Below are 21,643 nucleotides of genomic sequence, written 5' to 3' on the forward strand. Positions count from 1 at the left end.
AGTTACATTAAAGTTACTTCATAAATGCAAGGTGTTGTTACACCTAGAATTTATATGTCAAATATACACACTCACTTTTGCATTTATTCTATTATCTATACATTTACTTGCTGTAAAAAATGGCAATCTGGTTGATATTTTATCATTTGTTATTGATAAACTCAGTTTAAAAAATGCAGGTGCTGTTTTGTTCTGTAGCGCCAAATATTACTTCAGAGAGATTCAAATTTAAGTTCCCATCGTTTTGAAACTCAAGGCTAGCATTTATTTAGCACTGCAAAAAGTGTTTAGGAATAATTCTGTCAGCTGGTAAACAAAATAAGTGTTAATACTTTGTTTATTCTTGATGCTCAGCACTGCTGGGCCACAGTACTGTCTCACCTGCGTGTTCAAGCTGATAAATCTTCATTTCTTTTTAAAATAGGTCTATTTCTCCAGCTTCCTTTATTTATGGAGATTCAGTAGATGCATCAAAGTTTATTCAACTGCAAGACATGCCCTGCCTCTTTCAACCTTTCAACTTGACATTTCAGGTGACTTATCCAAGCAGTATTAATTACTTATACAGTAGTAATTTTGTTAAAGAAGTTTGTCTCCCAGTTGTGCACTTGTTCCATCAAAATATCCTTTCAGTTTATGTAACTTTAATCAGTTATAAAAATTATTCCAGGCATACTGACTCCTACACTTAAATTGGGATATTAGGTTCCATTTCGCAAAGCGTGTGAAATTGTAAAATCTACCCTATATAGGAATATAGAAGTAGGAGTAGGCCATTCATCCCATCGAGCCTGCCCCGCCATTCGTTATGATCATGGCTGATTATATGGGGGACTTCCATGATCTTGAGCTTCTAACAGAGATTCACAGTCATCACTGGGCATGGATTGAGGACTACAGTCTTGGACCCCTGTCTCTGACCCAATGGTGCCAAGCAGCGCACCATTTGACAAACTTGTAACTTCTTCCCGAGCATAGCCTTAAGTACCTTGTAGCAGCTGCCACAGAGCACCTGCTGGTTACATCAGTCGGTAGCTCTGAAATACATATATCAAGGAGGTAACAGGTTCGGTCTCTGGTCTGTGCCAAGTTATCTGATTGCAACCAGACCAGGTGACAGTAGAAGTGGATGTGCACAGCAAGCCTACCAACATCTAAACAGAGAAAGAACCCAGAGACACAGACCCCTCTGCTACACTCTTCTTCTCATGAAAGGTCCATATCCAAAATACTGACATGCTTCCCATCCCCCCAGAGGCAGATGGTGCTGTTGTGCAAGCCCAGCTTGCCATGCTCATGTCAGAATATACCCATGAAAACAAAGGTGGGGAAAGAACCACAGGTGGTGGTCGCTAGTTTGACATCCGCTAACTCCTTTCACAGGATTTTAAAATGCTGATGAGGCGAGTAAGGCACTGTACACTTTACTGTAGCAGTTTGTTGCAACTGAGTGGCTTCCTAGCCCATTTCAGAGGACAGTTAACAGTCAACTACATTGCTGTGGGTCTGGAGTCATATTTAGGCCAGCTGAGTAAGAACAACAGGTTTCTTTCCCTAAAGGATATTAGTGGACTAGATGGGTTTTTTACAACAATCCTGCAGTTTCATGGTCACCATTACTGAGACTAGCTTTTAATTCCAGATTTATCAATTAATTTAATAAATTCTGCTAGTTGCTGTGGTGGGATTTGAACTTGTGTCCCCAGAGCATTAGTCCGGGCATCTGGATTGCGAGTGAAGAAATGTTACCTTATGCCTCCGTCCCCCAGGACATGGCTGTAGGAGTTTCACAGGGTAGTGTCCTAGGCCCACCCATGTTCAGCTGCTTCAATTACCTTCTCTCCATCATAAGGTTAGAAGTGGGGATTGCGTGTGACTTGGAGAGGAACTTGCAGGTGGTGGTGTTCCCACGCGTCTGCTGTCCTTGTCTTTCTAGGTGGTAGAACTTGCAGGATTGTAAGGTTCTGTCGAAGGAGGCTTGGCAAGTTGCTGCAGTGCATCTTGTAGATGGTACACACTGCTGCCACTGTGCACCAGTGGTGGAGGGAGTAAATGTTGAAGGTGGTGGATGGCATATCAATCAAGCGGGCTGCTTTGGTCCTGTATGGTGTTGAGCTTCTTGAATGTTGTAGGAGCTGCACTTATCCAGGCAAGTGGAGAGTATTCCATCACACTCATGATTTGTGCCTTATAGGTTGTAGACATGCTTTGGGAATTCAGGAGGTGGGTTACTGGCTGCAGAATTCCCAGCATCTGACCTGCCCTTGTAGCCATGGTATTTATATGGCTGGTCCAGTTAAGTTACTGATCAATGGTAACCACCAGGATGTTGATGGTGGGGGATGCAGTGATGTTAATGCCATTGAATGTCAAGGAGAGATGGTTAGATTCTCTCTTGTTTGAGATGGTCATTGCCTGGCACTTGTGTGACGTGAATGTTACTTGCCACTTATCAGCCCAAGCCTGGATGTTGTCCAGGTCTTGCTGTATGTTGACAGAGACTGTTGCAATATTTGAGGAGTCGCGAATGGTTCTGAGCAATGTGCAATCATCAGTGATCGTTCCCACTTCTGACCTTATGTTGGAGAGAAGGTCATTGATGAAGCAGCTGAAAACATTTAGGCCTAGGACACTATCCCGAGGAACTCCAGCAGCAATGTCCTGGGACTGAGATGTTTGACCTCCAACAAACTCAGTTATCTCCCTTTGTGCTAGGTATGACTCCGACCAGTGGAGTGTTTTCAGTCTGATTCCCATTGACTTCAATTTTGCTAGGGCTCCATACTCAGTCAAATGCTGCCTTGATGTCAAGGGCGGTCACTCTCACCTCACCTCTTGAGTTCAGCTCTTTTGTCCATGTTTGAACCAAGGCTGTAATGAGGTCAGGAACTGAGTGGCCCTGGCGGAACCCAAACTGAGCGTCACTGAGCAGGTTATTGCTGAATAAGTGCCGCTTGATTGCACTCTCGATGCCACCTTCCTTCACTTTGCTGATGATTGAGAATAGAATGATCTGGTGGCAAATGGCCAGGTTGGATTTGTCCTGCTTTTTGTGGATAGGACATACCTGGGCAATTTTCCACGTTGTCGAGTAGATGCCAGTGTTGTAGCTGTACTGGAACAGCTTGGCTAGGGGCGTGGCTGGTTCTGGAGCAGAAGTCTTCAATACTATTGCCAGGATGTTGTCAAGGCCGATAGCCTTTGCTGTATCCAGTGCCTTCAGTTGTTTACTGATGGAGTGAATTGAATTGGCTGAAGACCGGCATCTGTGATGCTGGGTTCCTCAGGAGGAGGCCGAGATGTATCATCCACTTGGCATTTCTGGCTGAAGATGGTTGCAAATGTTTTAACCACGTCCTTTGCACTAATGTGCTGGGTTGCCCCATAATTGAGGATGAGGATGTTTTGTGGAGCCTTCTCCTCCAGTTAGTTGTTTAATTGTCCACCATTCACAATTGGATGTGGCAGGACTGCAGAGCTTTGATCTGATTTGTTGTTTGTAGGATCGCTTAGCCCTGTCTATTGCGTGCTGCTTCTGCTGTTTAGTATGCATGTAGTCATGAGTTGTAGATTCACCACATCTCATTGGCATCTCATTTTTAGTTATGCCTGGTGCTGCTCCTGACATTCTCTCTTTCACTTCTTATTGAATCAGGATTGATTGCCTGGCTTGATGGTAGTGATAGAGTGAGGAATATGCTGAATGATGAGGTTATTGATTGTGCTGGAATACAATTCTGCTGCTGCTGATGGCCCACTGTGTCTCATGGTTGCCCACTTTTGAGCTGCCTGATCAGTTCTGAATCTATTCCATTCAGCATGTTCGTACTGCCACACAACACGATGGACAGTATCTCCACAAGGATTGTTCGGTGATCACTCCTACCAATACTGTCATGGACAGATGCATCTGCAGCAGGTAGATTGCTGAGTGCAGAGTCAAGTAATCTTTTCAATCTTGTTGGTTCCCTCACCACCTGCAGGTGGCCCAGTCTGGCAGTTATGTCCTTCAGGACTCGGCCAGCTTGGTCAGTAGTGGTGCTACCGAGCCACTTTTGGTGATGGACATTGAAGTCCCCCACCCAGAGTACATTCTGTGCTCTTGCCATCCTCAGTGTTTCTTCCAAGTGATGTTTAACATGGAGGAGTACTAATTCAGCAGCTGCGGGAGGGTGGCAGTTGGTAATCAGCAGGAGGTTTCCCTGCCCATGTTTGACCTGATATCATGAGACTTCACGGGGTCTAATGTCAATGTTGAGAACTCCCAAAGCAACTCCCTCCTGACTGTATACGACTGTGCCTACACCTCTGGTGGGTCTGTCTTGCTGGTGGGACAGGGCATACCCAGGGATAGTGATGGAAGAGTCTGGGACATTAGCTGTAAGGTATAATTCTTTTAGTATGACTATGTCAGGCTGTTGCTTGACTTGCCGGTGGGACAGCTCTCCCAATTTTGGCAAAACTCCCCAGATGTTAGTAAGGAGGAGTTTGCAGGGTCGACTGGACAGTGTGTACCATTGTCAATTCCAGTGCCTAGGTTGAAGCTGGGTACTCTTGATGTAGAGAATTGTTGGAGCACAGAATGCTTTGTCATACGGAGTGGTTGATGCAAAGATCATTGCTCTGCTGTAACCTTCTACTGTTCAAATTTACAGGGTTTAGAAAGTGGTAGCACTAAATGATAACCTGTACACACATGTGTTACTAACTTAATGTGCACCTTGGTCTGGACTGTAATAATCTGTCTTATCCATAGAACAGTTCCAGACCTTGATCTCAAGATGCTCAGTACTCTGAGGGCTAGGGGTATTACTGCTTTGAAGACTATACATTTCAATTACCGCCTGCAATGTGTAAAAGTGTGTCTTTGATCCATAAAAGAACACAGAGCTGTGTGAACCTGACGTGTAGGTGCATTCACCGTAGTTTGTCCTCACTGACTGACTAAAAAGGGCTCTGTAATTTTCTCTGAGCCCTGCCAAGCCCTGAACATTCAAAGCATTCAACATTATTTTAATTAAACTCACTCCCTTTCTGTACCTCTGGGATGGTGTAAATTCTTGGCTGGGGACATACAGCTTTCTTCTCCAAGCATTCCTTTCAACATAAACAACCCTTTTGGGAAAATGCATTTGGAGCTCGAGAATGCATTCCAACCCAATTCCATGCCTGCTTGGCCCCAGTGACAGCTTTTATTTATCTCATTCTGACCATGCTCCTTCCCATAATGGGGAAGGTATGACAGCAGGGGAGGAGTTATAGTCTAATATCCGACTGAACCTGGAATTTGTATGAATCACTGTATCCCTGAAAATAGCATAAGAACATTTTTCTGAGGTTTTATTTTACACTGATGCTATTTTTATAATCTGGCAGTTGTAGAACACTTGAACAAGTCGTACAACTTGTGCATTTGCTTGTTTAATGGCAACATTATAAAGTTGTCAGGTTTTTCACTACTGAACTGAGGCATATTCTGAGTTTATTTTGAGGTAACGAAACCCTAGCGGATTTCATCTATTTACCTCTGTGTCTACATTTAATTTTGCCTGGTGTTAAGAGTTCCATCCTATTGGATTCATGTGGTATGAATAATTTATGAGGCAAGTCAAAGGAACTTAACAGAACATTTTAAATGTCTTTGCCTGAATGAGACCTTAAAGGGCCTTTCAATAACCAGCAGTTTAAAACTTTATTTAAATTGACATTATGTTAAAATGGTTTGGTTAATTCTGGTCAAAAGGGTTGGACTACCTCCAACAGGACTCTTTCTAAAGTGCTACAGCTTATGACATGAGCAGCATTACTCAGCAATTAAGAAGACATCGCTGTCCTCTGCTCAGATCTGCTGTCCGTTTGCAGACTGATGAGCATCTGCAACCAGTTCGAACTGGCCTCAGGAGCCAATGTTAACCACAGCAAGAGTGAGGCCACGTTTTTTGGCAACTGGGTCAACCGATCTTTTGTCCCCTTCACCGTTAGGTCAGACTACCTGAAGGTGCTGGGGATATGGTTCGGAAGGATCAGGGTGTGCGCCAAAACCTGGAAGGAGCGAATAGCCAGGGTACACCATAAACTGAGCATATAGGAGCAGCGATCTCTCTCCATTGTGGGTAAGAACCTGGTCATCAGGTGTGAGGTGCTCACGTTGTTGCTGTATGTGGTGCAGGTCTGGCCCATACCCTACTCCTGCGCCATGGCGGTCACCTGAGCCATTTTCCACTTTATCTGGAGATCCAACATGGACCGGGTCCGGAGGGACACGATGTTCAAAGCTCTGAATAAGTGCGGGAAAAATGTACCCAACGTCGCCCTCATCCTGATGACCACCTTCGTGTGCGGCTGCATCAAGCTGTGCGTAGAGCTCCAGTACGCAAACACCAAGTGTCAGTACGTGTTGAGGTTCTATCTGTCCCCGGTGTTGCAAAGGATGGGTCTGGTCACATTGCTGTGGAACACTCCATCCAGTTGGACCGTGCCGTACCACCTATCCTTCATGGGAAAGTTTCTGCGGGAAAACATCTTTGACCACAAATCCATCAGGCAGTGGTCTGCACGGAATGTCCTCAAGGCCCTATGGGATAAGGAGATGGTGGATCCTGTCGGATGGTTCTCCGAGCAGACCGCCAAAGTCATTTGGCAGAATGCCTCATCAGCAGAACTTTCAAACAAGCACCAAGACGTAGCTTGGACGCCTGGAGTCTCGCCCCCTCCACACGCTGCCCTCGCGGTGGCTGCAGTGGGGAAGAGACTGTTGCCCACCTCCTTCTGGAATGTGTCTTTGCAAAGCAGGTGTGGAAAGAGATGCGGTGGTTTTTATCGAGGTTCATTCCAAGCAGTTCTGTAACACAGGTGTCTGTGCTGTACGGGCTGTTCCCAGGGACGTACACTGAGATAAACATCAACTGCTGCTGGAGGATCATCAATTCGGTGAAAGACGCTCTTTGGTCTGCCCGAAACTTGCTGGTCTTCCAGCGCAAAGAGTTGTCCACGACTAAGTGTTGCAGGCTGGCACTTTCCAAGGTCCAGGACTACGTGCTGAGGGACGCACTAAAGCTTGGGGTAGCCGCTGCAAAAGCTCAATAAAAAAAGACCACTGTGTAAGGTCCTCCCACCAAAGTGAACTGAGGGGCTGGACCCATGCAAAACCCCTTGGGCTGTATACACCAGATATGGGTTTGCTGTAAAATGTACATGACATGTAAAATGGAATGGAAGGGATATGAGGTAACTCACTCCTGTATTGAAGAAATAAAAACAAGAAATGCTGGAAATACTCAGGAGGTCTGGCAGCATCTGTGGAGAGAGAAGCAGAGTTAACGTTTCAGGTCAGTGACCCTTCATCAGAACTGACAAATATTAGAAATGTAAAAGATTTTAAGCAAGTAAAGCGGGGGTGGGGCAAGAAATAACAAAAAGGAAGGTGTTGATAGGACAGAGGGTCACAGAGAATAACTGACCAGAGTGTCATGGAACAAAGGCAAACGGTATGTTAATGGTGTGCTGAAAGACAAAGCATCAGTACAGAGAGGGTGTGAATAGACTGTAAAGCACTCCAAGCACCAACATTAAAAAAAACAGAAACAGTGGGTAGGCACAGCAGAAACAAACTAAACAAACTAAAAAAAAAACTAAAATAAAATAACCAAATAAAAAAGAAAAAAGAAATAAAGAAAAAAATAACTAAACATAAAAAGGGGGACCCACCATGCTCTGAAATTATTGAACTCAATGTTCAGTCCGGTAGGCTGTAGCGTGCCTTATCAGTAAATGAGATGCTGTTCCTCGAGCTTGCGTTGATGTTGGCTGGAACACTGCAGCAATCCCAGGACAGAGATGTGAGCATGACAGCGGGGGATGGGGGGCTGTTGAAATGGCAAGCAACCTGAAGCTCGGGGTCATGCTTACGGACTGAGCGGAGGTGTTCCGCAAAGCGATCATCCAATCTGAGTTTGGTCTCCCCAAGTAGAGGAGATCACATTGTGAGCAGCGAATTCTTTTGGGCCTCCTTATCTCGAGAGACAATGGATACGCGCCTGGAGGTGGTCAGTGGTTTGTGAAGCAGCGCCTGGAGTGGCTATAAAGGCCAATTCTGGAGTGACAGGCTCTTCCACAGGTGCTGCAGAGAAATTTGTTTGTTGGGGCTGTTGCACAGTTGGCTCTCCCCTTGCGCCTCTGTCTTTTTTTCCTGCCAACTCAGCGAATACAGTATATTAAAAAGAAGTACAAGTAAATTGCTGCTTCACCTGAAAGGAGTGTTTGGGGCCTTGGATAGTGAGGAGAGAGGAGATAAATGGACAGGTATTACACCTCTTGCGATTGCAAGGGACGGTGCCGTGGGAAGGGGACAAGGTGTTAGGGATAATGGAGGAGTGGACCAGGGTATCACAGAGGGAACAATCCCTTCGGAATGCTGACAGGGGAAGGGAGGGGAAGATGCGTTTGGTAGTGGCATCACGCTGGGTGTGGTGGAAATCGCGGAGGATGATCCTGTGGATGTGGAGGCTGGTGGCATGGAAAATGAGGACAAGGGGAATCCTGTCGCGGTTCTGGGAGGGAGGGGAAGGGGTGAGGGTAGAGGTGCAGGATATGGGCCGGACGCAGTTGAGGGACCTGTAAACCAGAGTGGGAGGGGGGAAATTCTCGGTTGAGGAAAAAAGAAGACATATCAGAAGCACTGTCGTGGAAGGTAGCATCATTAGAGCAGATGCGTCGGAGATGGAGAAAGTGGGAGAATGGAATGGAGTCCTTACAGGAGGCAGGCTGTGAAGAAGTGTAGTCGAGGTAACTGTGGGAGTCGGTGGGCTTAGAATGAATATTAGTAGACAGCTTATTTCCAGAGATGGAGACAGAGAAGTCAAGGAAGGGAAGGGAAGTGTCGAAGATGGACCATGTGAAGGTGAGAGAAGGGTGGAACTTAGGAGCAAAGTTGATAAAGTTTTCCAGTTCAGGGCAGGAGCAGGAAACAGCACCGATACAGTCATCAATGTACCGGAAAAAGAGTTGGAGGAGGGGGCCTGAGTAGGACTGCACTTTTTGGAATGTCAATTTGGTGCTGTTTTGAATGTTTTATAATGCATTTTTTACAGATTTTTTTGAATAAAGTATATTTTGGGGGAAAAAAAAGTTACTCAGCAATAAATAAAACAAATTGTAATTAAGTGTTTACTTAGCTTTTCCATAATCAGAATTAAGGGGAAGTTGCCATTAAGTCCGACTTCAACACTTCTTTGCACTGCCTTTGTTTCTCTTTTACAGTTTCCAACTTGTGATAATTATATAGAGAGTAAACAATGAAAGTAGATCTTTAAAACATAAACCATCTCTATAAAGGCTACCTTTGGGATCCATACAGAAGGATATCACAATGAGACAAATAAGGGCACATAATCAAGCTGGTGCTTCCAGCAGTGAGCAACATTCATGGGCACATCTCTGGAAATTGGGGCTGTACAGCATGTGATTTCCACTCATTAAAAAAGACTCTGGATTGCAGGACCATCGTATGTTCTTTTACAGAGTTCTGTATTAAAGAGAGAGCCATAAATAATGCATGTTCTGCCACTAGACCAGAGAGTGTTATGTTGAGGTGTGAGGCTATTGCTGATGCTTGTAACAGAACAGTTTGAATCAAACAGGGCGAATAACAGCCTTTTTTCTCTTTTTTATTGAATTAAAGGTTATAAACATGGGTCCAAGCAGTGCGCCAGAACTTGATGTGCAAATTATGATTCCAAGCAGACTTTTTACGAATGGAGCTGACATCTTTCTTGTCCAGGAGGCTATGGTGAGTACACTGGATTATTGATACTCCTGCAGTCTCCTAATACCTTTGAGTAAATTGCTCGTATTAGTTTTGAAACTTGATTGTCAGGTGTAGATAGCACCATGTACAAAACTATGCAGCGATCGCAGAGTTACTATAGGACTTTGTCAGTCGTTTGGGTGAAGTTCATTTTTTTCCACATATGTTCACTTTCGAGGCTTAGATTTTGTTAAATTGTCTTTTCTGTCCATTTGCATTTGTAAATGATTGACACTGAATGCAACGAGGCATTACATCAGGACCGAGGACTCTTTATTCTCTTATTGCCAAAGAACTAGTTCTTAGATTACTTTCGGTGTGCTTTTTAACTCTATCCAATGCGACTAATTATTTTCTGAAAAGTGTACAGTGCCCTTTAACAAAATAAGCAAGTATGAAAAAGCTGTTTTGCCTGATAAAACTGCTGCTTCCAACAAGCCTTTAAAGATGGGGATCCCACCTCCCAGAGCTGCTGGCCAATTAGAGGGCCGGCAGCTTAGTAGTATCGGCAATGCCACTGGGAGCCGTGGTTACTTTTAGTACTACAAGAGGCCTTGGGCCTGGGCCCAGGCCCAGCGCTGGAGCCTGGACCCAAGGTAAGTGAGGTGGGGTCACTGGGGCCAGACCAGCAGGCCTGGAAAGTGGAGGGGTGGGGGGGTGGTGGGAGGGAGGGTAGGCATTTAATGCAGAGGGAGGGAGGTGAATGTATGTGGTGATTTTCCTGACGGGAGTTCTCCATGGGCCACAGATTGCCCACGGAGGAGGACCCCCTCAAAGGCCGGCTTGGGTCTGCAAATGAAACCTGACCCATACCCGACAGAACCACATCTGACCTGGCCTGAGTCCTTTCATTTTTTCCCACCCCGACCTGACCCAACCCGCCCGACTATCAGTTAACCTACCTTCCGTTTTTCACTTTGTTACTTATCTGCACAAGCTTAAAAAAACTGTAACTAACCAACCTTTCTAGTCAAAAAAGTACATTAACATTGGAGCCACTTACTAGAGGTGGTGATAGAGTGTGTCCGGCCTGACCCGACCTGAGCCCAAATGCCGGACCCAGAAGAACGATCTGACCCGAACCCGACACCGACACATGTCGTCGGGTCCGGGTTGGGTAGCCATGCTCTAGCCACTCCCCCCACCAAGCCCACAAGGAGGTTGCCTTGTTTTATTGGGCAGCCTCCCTGCGAGGTGAAGGCCCCCTGCGCCGCTGGTTAAATCTCAGCAGTGGCAGGCAGAGGCCCTTAAGTCACTGGTATAAGCCACTTAAGGGCCTCAATTCGCGTCTGGGCGGGAAGGCCGTTGTCGGCCTACCCCGCTCTCAACTAAATTCCGATGCGACGGGAAGGCGATGGGCCATCCGATCCCTTCCACCTCCTGTCGCAATTCTATGGACCTCCCCACCTCCAAGCCTGTCTCAGTGGGGCCCATAAATTAAAGCTCCTGGTGTATGAAGCTTCTGTGCCAGGAGAAATAAAGACAACAGTTTACCCATGTTCTCTGACCACATGACGCTGGTGAATAACCAGAGTTAAAAGGTCCAAGAAGGTAAAACTATAACAGTTCTGGTGAAGGGTCACTGACCTGAAATGTTAGCTCTGCTTCTCTCTCTACAGATGCTGCCAGACCTGCTGAGTATTTCCAGCGTTTCTTGTTTTTATAACAGCTCTCCCTCCTGCCAAAGGCAATCAAGTAAAAATTCAGGAGAAGCGTGACAAATTGCATTCCACAAATAATGCTCCTATGATCCCAACAGGACTGGAGCCTAATTGAACTATAAAGATTTTGTTCATCTCAATCTGTAGTTAGCTTTAAAACCATTAATCCCATTCTTTGTCAGGTATCTGTCCCCTTTTGAGGAGTTGTCAATTAATATGATAATTGAAGTTTGTTCTCAGTATCCAGTTTTCAGTGAAAAAAATCTCTAGTGTCTGAATTCACTTTGCTAATGTTGAACTTGTGTACTCTAGTACTGAGCTCATGGACCAGGTGAAGTAAACTGCTTGTGTCCACATTATCCATGGCTTTCAACATTTTAGAAAACTGGATTATAGCTCCTCTCTGTCTTTTGCCCAATGAAATCAAGAAAGATAAAGCTCCCATTTAATGGGAGGTGGTGGCATAGTGATAATGTCACTAGACTAATACTCCAGAGCCCAGGCTAATGCTGTGGGGATATGGGTTTGAATCCCACTATGATGGTGAAATTTGAATTCAATTAATATATCTGGAATTAAAAAGCTAGTCTAAAGATGAACATGAAACCATTGTTGATTGTTGTAAAAACGCATCTGGTTCACTAATGTCCTTCGGGACGGAAATCTATTGTCCTATTTGGCCTACATGTGACTCCAAACTCACAGCAATGTGGTTGACTCTTAAAATGGCCCAGCAAGCCACTCAGGTCAAGGACAATAGTGGATGGGCAATAAATGCTGGCCTAGCCAGTGATGCTCACATCCCACACACAAATAAAAAAAAAACATCTTTCACACTTTGCACTAATTAATTACTTATGAGTTGATGTTACGAAGGAAAAAAATGGCATTTAATTAAAAATAAGCAGATTTCTGTAGGCTTCTTCTCATAACTTAGAACTTTAAGACCCAGATGCATGCTTGTTACTGCACTCTAAACTTTCCAATGCATTAATATAACTTTGAAGGTAGGGTAGTCATTGCTTTATGTTTCATGATGTGCTTTGTATTCTCTGATATCTATCTCTATCAGAGGCATTCCAAAGTGCTTTAGTTAATGCAAAGTTTATTATTGTAAAATCCTTAGTAGTAAATTTCAGCAGGGTTTCTCCTATTTGTCTGCAGCTGTAAAATCCCTGGAAAAACGTTGTAAACATTGAGCTGGGTTTACCTGGTCTTCTGCGGTTCTTCTGCCAAAGTTATGATGGATGAGCAGGAGAACCTCGGCGGAAATTAACTCCCTTCCCTGCATCTTTTACTCTGAGTCCCATAACCAATCGTGCAAATTTGTATAAAATTAGTTGTGTGAACTACACATCCGAAACCTTTCTTGAAGTTGGTACATACAATCTGGTCATGAGCACCTGAACACATACAAAAGTGAAGGCAGAGTGAAGAGTACAAAGATTAATGGATAATCACTTGAGTTGTGCAAGGTAATTGCAGACATGCTCCTTAATTCCCTTAACAAAATAATTACTATTAAATAACAGCTTCAACTCTTGTTTCTAGCATTAATGATTACTTTTTTTACAATGACATCAGAAAGGCAAAGACGAAAAGAAGGAATCAGCTTAATATAAATGGCAACTGAACTGATCATTCAGGCCCAAACATATCTACTTTCTTCTGCTATCTATCATGTTTATTTATTCTACTCAAGTATCCCTTCTCCAACAAACTACAGTCAGATAGGGCACATATGTTCCCCAGTGGTTGGCACCAGTGATGTTGTTTCTTCCTTTTCTAAAGGAAGGAAGCATTCTGTTCAGCAATAGCAGGCGGATGCTAAGGTTCCCCATCTCACTTTTGTGGAAAAAAATTAAACCTGTATTGTCTCTTGAGAACATTGAATGGAACTGTCGGTGTACATGTTGCATTAGTGATTTGTGTCTTTCCAAATAGTACAACAGTGTTAGAGTATTTAAGTTCATTTAATAGTAGTCTTCTAATTTAGTGGGCAGAATTTTGTGCAGCGTTTAAAGCAGGAAGGGAGGGGGGGGGGGTGCGGGTGGGGAACAAAGAATTGCATCAGAAAGGTCCATTGGAAATCCAGCGTCGTGACATTGGTTCCAGATTTTTTCCGTGGTAGGAGAGCACTGAAGCAGAATTGACGGGCTGATGCAACGGGAATGCATTTTAAATTGTAAAATACTTACTTTAAATACATTTGCATCTCTTGCTGCGATTTAATGGGAGGCTTGGGATAAAGTGGATGGCGGGTGGCACCCATATGCCTTCGGGTTCATGACCATTGGAGGCTGGAGGCACTGAGGTGAGGCTTCAGTGTCGCGATGGGGAGACAGCCATGACCAGCGCTGCATCGGGGGAGAGGAAGGTGCGGAGGCCATTTTTGGACTGCAGTGCTGTGCGTTCTGCAAGAGAGGTTGGGGTCTCAGCAGCTCTGCGGGGTGGGGTGGGTCCAGGTCTCAGCAGCACAGCAGGGGTGGGTCGTCCACCTCTCTGTGGCTCTGCAGCGGGGCCCAGGTGTTGGGCTCTGCATGGGGATCGAAGTCTTGGGGGCTTTGCGGGGGGAGGGTGTCAGGGTCTCGGTGGCTCTGCCAGGGAGGGGGGGGTCCGAGTGTCGGCAGCTCTGCGGGGGAGGGATCCGGGTCTCAGCGACTCTGCGGAGGGGGGGGGGGGGCTTCCGGGTCTCAGGTACACTGCAGGGGCGGGGTCTGGAATTCAGCAGCTCTCATGGGGGACGTCCAGGTCTCAGTGGCTTTACATGGGTGTCCGGGCTTGGGGGCCCTGCAGGGGTAGTGTCGGTATCTCAGGGGCTCTGTGTGTTGGGGTCTTGGGATCTCTGCAGGGGTGGGGGTGCTTGGGGTCTTGGGGGATCTGCGGGGTAGTGGGTGTTGGGGTCAGCCCTGCGGGGAGGGTCGGGCTCTGCGGGGGGTGGTCGGGGTAAAGGGGGATCTGCGGGGGCTCAGGGTCTCGGGGGCTCTGCGGGTAGGGGGGGGGTCAGGGGCTCGGGGGCTCTGTAGTGGGTCTCGGTGGCTCTGCGGGGGGGGGGGTGCGGGGTCTCAAGGCCTCTGCGGGGTTGGGAATTGGGATCTTGGCGACACTGCGGCAGGCTTCGGGGGCTCTGCAAGGGTAGGTCTGGGTTTCGGGGGCTCTGCAAGGGGTGGGGGGTGCTTGGGTTTGGGTGGCTGTATCTGACGAACAATCTGTTATGTGTAATGTTTGGTTGCCCATACTGCTGGATGAGAGAGTTGGCCATCAACTATAGTGGGCACTGAGGGTCATCAACGAGCCGACCGGGAGAAGTAGAAAGATCTCAGTTACCAAGGCAGGGTCATCTCTGTATCAACAGCACTCTGGAGGCCCACTGGTCACCTGATATGTGTCTCATACACCTTGTATTTTTGGTGATGCAGCGCCTCCGACGGAGGGAACGACAACTGGCTGCTGGGCATGAAACTCCACGACCAGAGCAACAGCAGCCAGTCATGCCAAAAAGGGCCCACGTGTGCCAGAGTGTACTGGTCTTGAATCAGCGATCTCCAAATGTCTGAGCACCATTGTCAGCGAAGACTGAGCCTCTCCAGAGAGGCCATCACCGACCTATGCGTCATGCTGCAGGACGAGTTGCAACCTATGGGATTTGGGAATCACCCTATGCCCCGAAGATCACGTGTCTGAATCATCCCTGGGTTCCACTGGGGACATATGTGGGGTCTCCCAGGCAGCAGCCCACTGCTGCATCAAGGAGGTGACCAATGTCATGTTCAAGAGGGCCAGCGACTATGTGCTACAGGACCGACCCTGACAGTCAGGCCGAGAGGGCCTTTGGATTAGTGCCCATCGCTGGATTTCCCCAGGTGTAAAGGGTGATAGATTGCACACATGTGGCCATCCAGGGTCCAACAGACTAGCCATCTGCTTTTATCAACAGGAAGGGCTTCCATTCCATCAACAAACAACGGTCTGCGACCACCAAAAGCGTTTTTTGCAGTTGTGTGCCCGCTTCCCGGAAAGTAGCCATGATGCCTAAGTACTTCAACAGTCCCTGGTGCCACAGCTTTTCAGGCCCCCTACTTGCCTTCAGGGAAGGATTCTCGGAGACAAGGGCTACCCACTGAAGACATGGCTTCTTTGAGGGACCCTTACAATACAGCGGAGGAGAGGTGTGACAATTGCCATGGCTCCACCCGAGTTTTCTTTTATTCATTCATGGGATGTGGGCGTCGCTGGCCAGGCCAGCATTTATTGCCATCCCTAATTGCCCTTGAGAAGGTAGTGGTGAGCTGCCTTCTTGAACCACTGCAGTCCATGTGGGGTAGGTACAGCACTGTTAGGAAGGGAGTTTGACCCAGCGACAGTGAAGGAACGGCAATATAGTTCCAAGTCAGGATGGTGTGTAACTTGGATGGGAACTTGCAGGTGGTGGTGTTCCCATGCATTTGCTGCCCTTGTCCTTCTAGTTGGTAGAGGCCGCGGGTTTGGAAGGTGCCTTCGAAGGAGCCTTGGTGCATTGCTGCAGTGCATCTTGTAGATGGTACACACTGCTGCCACTGTGCGTCGGTGGTGGAGGGAGTGAATGTTTGTAGATGGGGTGCTAATCAAGTGGGCTGCTTTGTCCTGGATGGTGTCGAGCTTCTTGAGTGTTGTTGGAGCTGCATCTATCCAGGCAAGTGGACAGTATTCTATCACACTCCTGAATTGTACCTGGTAGATGGTGGACAGACTTTGGGGAGTCAGGAGTTGAGTTACTCAGGATTCCTAGCCTCTGACCTGCTCTTGTAGCCATGGTATTTATATGGCTACTACAGTTCAGTTTCTGGTCAATGGTAGCCCCTAGGATGTTAATAGTGGAGGATTCAGCGTTGGTAATGCCATTGAATGTCAAGGGAAGATGGTTAGATTCTCTCTTGTTGGAGATGGTCATTGCCTGGCACTTGTGTGGCGTGAATGTTACTTGCCACTTCTCAGCCCAAGCCTGGATGTTTGCCCAGGTCTTGCTGCATTTCTACATGGACTGCTTCAATACGTAAGGAGTCACGAATGTTGCTGAACATTGTTCAATCATCAGCGAACATCCCCACTTCTGACCTTATGATTGAAGGAAGGTCATTGATGAAACAGCTGAAGATGGTTGGGCCTCGGACACTACCCTGAGAAACTCCTACAGTGATGTCCTGGAGCTCAGATGATTGACATCCAACAACCACAACCATCTTCCTTTGCGCTATGTATGACTCCAGACAGCAGAGGGTTTTCCCCCTGATACCCACTGACCTCAGTTTTGCTAGGGCTCCTTGATGCCATAATCAGTCAAATGCTACCTTGATGTCAAGGGCAGTCACTCTTACCTCACCTCTTGAGTTCAACTCTTTTGTCCATGTTTGAACCAAGGCTGTAATGAGGTCAGGATCTGAGTGGGCCTGGCAGAACCCAAACTGAGCGTCACTGAGCAGGTTATTGCTAAGCAAGTGCTACTTGATGGCACTGTTGATGACACCATCCATCACGTTACTTATGATTGAGAGTAGACTGATGGGGCAGTAATTGGGTGGGTTGGACTTGTCCTGCTTTTTGTGTGCAGTACATACCTGGGCAATTTTCCACATTGCAGGGTAGGTGCCAGTGTTGTAGCTGTACTGGAACAGCTTGGCAAGGGCGCGGCAAGTTCTGTAGCACAGGTCTTCAGTACCATTGCCAGAATATTGTCAGGGCCCATAGCCTTTGCTGTATCCAGTGCCTTCAGTCGTTTTGATATCACGCGGAATGAATCAAATTGGCTGAAGTCTGGCATCTGTGATGCTGGGGACATCAGGAGGAGGCCAAGATGGATCATCAACTCGGCACTTCTGGCTGAAGATTGTTGCAAATACTTCAGCCTTATCTTTCGCACTGATGTGCTAGGCTCCCCCATCATTGAGGATGGAGATATTTGTGGAGCCATCTCCTCCATTTAGTTGTTTAATTGTCTACCACCACTCATGGCTGGATGTGGCAGGACTTAGATCTGATCCGTTGGTTATGGGATCGCTTAGCTCTGTCTATCGCATGCTGCTTATGCAGTTTGGCACGCAGATAGTCCTGTGTTGTAGCTTCACGAGGTTGACACCTCATTTTGAGGTATGCCTGGTGCTGCTCCTGGCATGTCCTCCTGCACTCTTCATTGAACCAGGGTTGGTCTCCTGGCTTGATGGTAATGGTAGAGTGGGGTATATCTCGGGCCATGAGATTACAGATTGTGGTTGAGTACAGGTCTGCTGCTGCTGATGGCCCGCAGCGCTCATGGATGCCCAGTTTTGCATTGCTAGATCTGTTCGAAATCTGTCCCGGTGGTAGTGCCACACAACACGATGGAGGGTATCCTCAATGTGAAGGCAGGACTTCGTCTCCACAACAACTGTGCTTTGGTCACTCCTACCAGTACTGTCATGGACAGGTGCATCTGTGGCAGGCAGACTGGTGAGGACGAGGTGAAGTATGTTTTCCCCGCTTGTTGGTTCCCTCACCAGCTACCGCATACCCAGTCTAGCAGATATGTCCTTTAGTACTCAGCCAGCTCGGTCAGTAGTGGTGCTACCAAGCCACTCTTGGTGATGGACATTGAAGTCCCCCACCCAGAGTACATTCTGCGCCCTTGCCACCACCCGCAGTGCTTCCTCCAAGTTCAGTTCAACATGGAGGAGTACTGACTCATGAGCTGAGGGAGGGCGGTAGGTGGTAATCAGCAGAAAGTTTCCTTGTCTATGTTTGATCTGATGCCATGAGACTTCATGGGGTCCAGAGTTAATGTTGAGAACTCCCAGGGCAACTCCCTCCCTACTGTATATCACTGTGCCGCCACCTCTGCTGGGTCTATCTTGCCGGTGGAACAGGACATACCCGGGGATGGTGATGGCAGTGTCTGGGACATTGTCAGGTATTGTTTCGTGAGTATGACTATGTCAGGCTGTTGCTTGACTAGTCTGTGGGACAGCTCTCCCAACTTTGGCACAAGCCCCCAGATGTTAGTAAGGAGGACTTTGCAGGGTCGACAGGACTGGGTTTGCCGTTGTCATTTCCGGTGCCTCGGTTGATGCTGGGTGGTCTGTCTGGTTTCATTCCTTTTTTTATTGACTTCTTAGCGGTTAGATACAACTGAGTGGCTTGCTAGGCCATGTCAGAGGGCATGTAAGAGTCAACCATATTGCTTTGGGTCTGGAGTCACATGTAGGCCAGACCAGGTAAGAGCAGCAGATTTCTTTCCCTAAAGGACATTAGTAAACCAGGTGGGTTTTTACAACAATCGACAATGGTTTCATGGCCATCATTAGACTAGCTTTTTAATTCCAGATTTATTAATTGAATTCAAATTCCACCTTCTGCTGTTGTGGGATTTGAACCCGTGTCCCCAGAACAATACCCTGGGTCTCTGGGTTACTAGTCCAGTGACAATGCCACTACGCCACCGCCTCCCCTTGACCATTGAGCAGGCCATTGGACTTCTAAAGATGAGATTCGCTACCTTGATCAATCCAGTGGAGACCTGCTTTATGCCCCTGCGAGGGTGTTGCATATCATGGTGGTCTGTTGTGGTCCACACAATCCAGCCCTGAAGAGGGGGAAGGCCTTACATGACAATGAGGTGCCTGAGCGACACTCCTCCACCAACGAGGAGGACGTGAAGGAGGAAGAGCAGCAAGCAGAACTGGATGTTAAAGCCCTCGCACCGGAGGCCAGGCTAAGGAGGCAAGAGATAATATCATACTTAGCCACTTCCAGCCACCCTGATATTCACTCACAAAGAAGCCAATACAGACTCACCTCAATGTGTATAGACTGATACTTCCTTTCCATTTGTGTTCCCTGACTTGCGCTCTGCTGAAACAAACACTCGTGCCCATGAGAGATCATATGTAAGTAAGGGCTGTGCTTAAATTGGCAATCCACACTGGGGAAGGGTGAAGTCAACAGCTCATAATTAAGGCATAATAGAATAATCACTTTTATACAATGGGTGTTAATGGGTTGACCAAAGAACTTTATATTAGTCATCGCAAATCAGATGTCAAACACCTATGAACCCAGTGACAGCTGCTGGGCTGGAGGCAGGCTGCAGATTAGGCTGCCCCTTGGCCTGTGATGACTTCAGTGGCCGTCCTCTTGCTGTCTGAGGTCTGGAGGGCCCTGGCTGCCTGAGGGTTTCTTGCACTGGTGCAGGAATATGCTCAGGCATCGTGGCTATTGGAGTCGGGCTCACTGGCGAAGGGGCCAAGGAGTCACTGTCCACACTCTGATCACCCTGAAGGGAGCCCCCAGATGTGGAGGTCAGCCACTCTTCCTCCCTTTCAAGGCTCACTTGACCCTTTGTGCTCACCAGAGAAGGGCGAAGAGCTGGAGAAGACTCCAGGCGTCCTGTCCTTCTCTCACTTTGCCCCTACTGCGTTGAGCTCATGGCCAAGTTGATGATGTGCAGGTCTCACACTATGGGATCTGGCTCTCCATGAGGGTCGCCAACCTTTTGGTGGAGGAAGCCTTGTGCTCACATGCCTGAGATATGGCAGCAGTCATGCCATGGATGGACTCTTTTATCGTCCGCTCATGACTGCGCATGGCCTCCGGCATCACCACCAGATGTTGCCTTACCTCCCTCTGCAACTCCTGCATGCCCTGTGCCGTCGATACCAGAGGCTAGTCTCCATCCTGGGGCTCAGCATGGGCCTGGCCACCCACAGCATCCAGGTACAGCAAGGCAAATGGAATGTTGGCCTTTATTGCAAGAGGATTGGAGTATGAAAGTAGGGAAGTCTTGCTACAACTGTAAAGGGCATTGTTGAGGATGCACCAAGATTACTGTGTACAGCTTTGGTCTCCTTATTTAAGGAGGGACATATTTGCATTGGAAGCAGTTCAGAGAAGGTTCACTAGGCTGATTCCTGGGATAAAGGGTTTGTCTTATGAGGAAAGATTGAGCAGGTTCAGCCTATACTCATTGAAGTTTAGAAGAATGAGAGGTGATCTTATTGAAACATATAAAATTCTGAGAGGGCTTGATGGGGTAGATGCTGAGAGGATGTTTCCCCTTATCGGGGAATCTGGAACTCGGGGCACAATTTCAAATTAAGGGGTCTCCCATTTAAGACTGATATGAAGGGGAATTTCTTCTCTCAGAGGCTTTTTAGTGTTTGGATTTCTGTTCCCCAGAGAGCAGTTGAGGCTGGGTCACTGAATATATTCAAATCGGAGTTAGACAGATTTCTGATTGACAAGGGAGTCAAGGGTTATCAGGGGGCAGGCAGGAAAGTGGAGTTAAGGCCACAATCAGATTAGCCATGATCTCATTGAATGGTGGAGCAGGTTCGAGGGGCTGAATGGCCTACTCCTGCTCCTATTTCTTATGTTCACAGTCCTCCTACTGTCAGTGGCCTCAGCTTTCTCAGCCTCAGACAGCTGCTTGGGCGCGTATGTGATGCCAGCTTGTGACCCTGATTCTACAGCGGAGTGGTTACCCACCAAGGTGAAAGTATCTGCACTGGTGGAAGGTGCATGAGAGTCATTGGACAGTGCATCCTCTGAGTGCTCCTCCTCCCCAGAAGTGGACATCTGACCCCCTTCTGCTGGTGTCTCCTAGGGGGACTGACATGCATGAAAGATCAAAAACCTGTGGGTTAGGCATTGCAGATTTTGGGATGCTGCTGACCCCATGGCTGCTGACCCCACGGCTGCTGACCTCCTCAGCAATCTCCATCCAAGCTTACTTAGTCAGGCGGGAGGACCTCTTCGTACCATCGCTGGGGAAGAGCACCTTCCACCTTTCCCTTGCAGCCAGGAGGAGAATCTGGAGGGAGGCATCATTAATCGTAGGGCCATCCTGTGTCTTGGCTTGGCCATCCTGTGGGGTCCATCTCGGAGTTTTGGGGGTATCCAGGAGTCACTCCAACACCAGTTTCAACAGTGAACAGGAAACAGCAAATGAGACTTAGGCGGCAATGAAAGCAGGGCCAGCAGGGCTTTAAATATGGCGCCAGCACCTGCTCTGGATCCATCTGATGTTGTAGTTGGCATCTTGCCTCCCACCCCCACTGCGTGATGAGGGGGCCCCACGCCTCCACTATACAAAATGGGCGCCTGCCATGTGATCGCGGTGGGGCAGCCACCCTTATGACAAACAGGAACAGTATCCATTTCCAGACCCGAC

General features: G+C 47.5%; 1 protein-coding gene across 2 annotated transcripts in view; it reads left to right on the forward strand.

The window, feature by feature from the left end:
• Positions 1-21,643, forward strand: part of itga9 (integrin, alpha 9) — a 550,508-nt gene that overhangs the window by 457,928 nt on the left and 70,937 nt on the right. For both annotated transcript variants that reach the window (XM_068032283.1, XM_068032284.1), the window contains 2 exons: positions 425-533; positions 9,680-9,787. In XM_068032283.1, the coding sequence (XP_067888384.1) occupies positions 425-533; positions 9,680-9,787 (217 nt within the window). The remainder of the gene's footprint in view (positions 1-424; positions 534-9,679; positions 9,788-21,643) is intronic.

This window comes from Heterodontus francisci, chromosome 5 (assembly GCF_036365525.1).
Source record: "Heterodontus francisci isolate sHetFra1 chromosome 5, sHetFra1.hap1, whole genome shotgun sequence".
Classification (NCBI taxonomy): Eukaryota; Metazoa; Chordata; class Chondrichthyes; order Heterodontiformes; family Heterodontidae; genus Heterodontus; species Heterodontus francisci.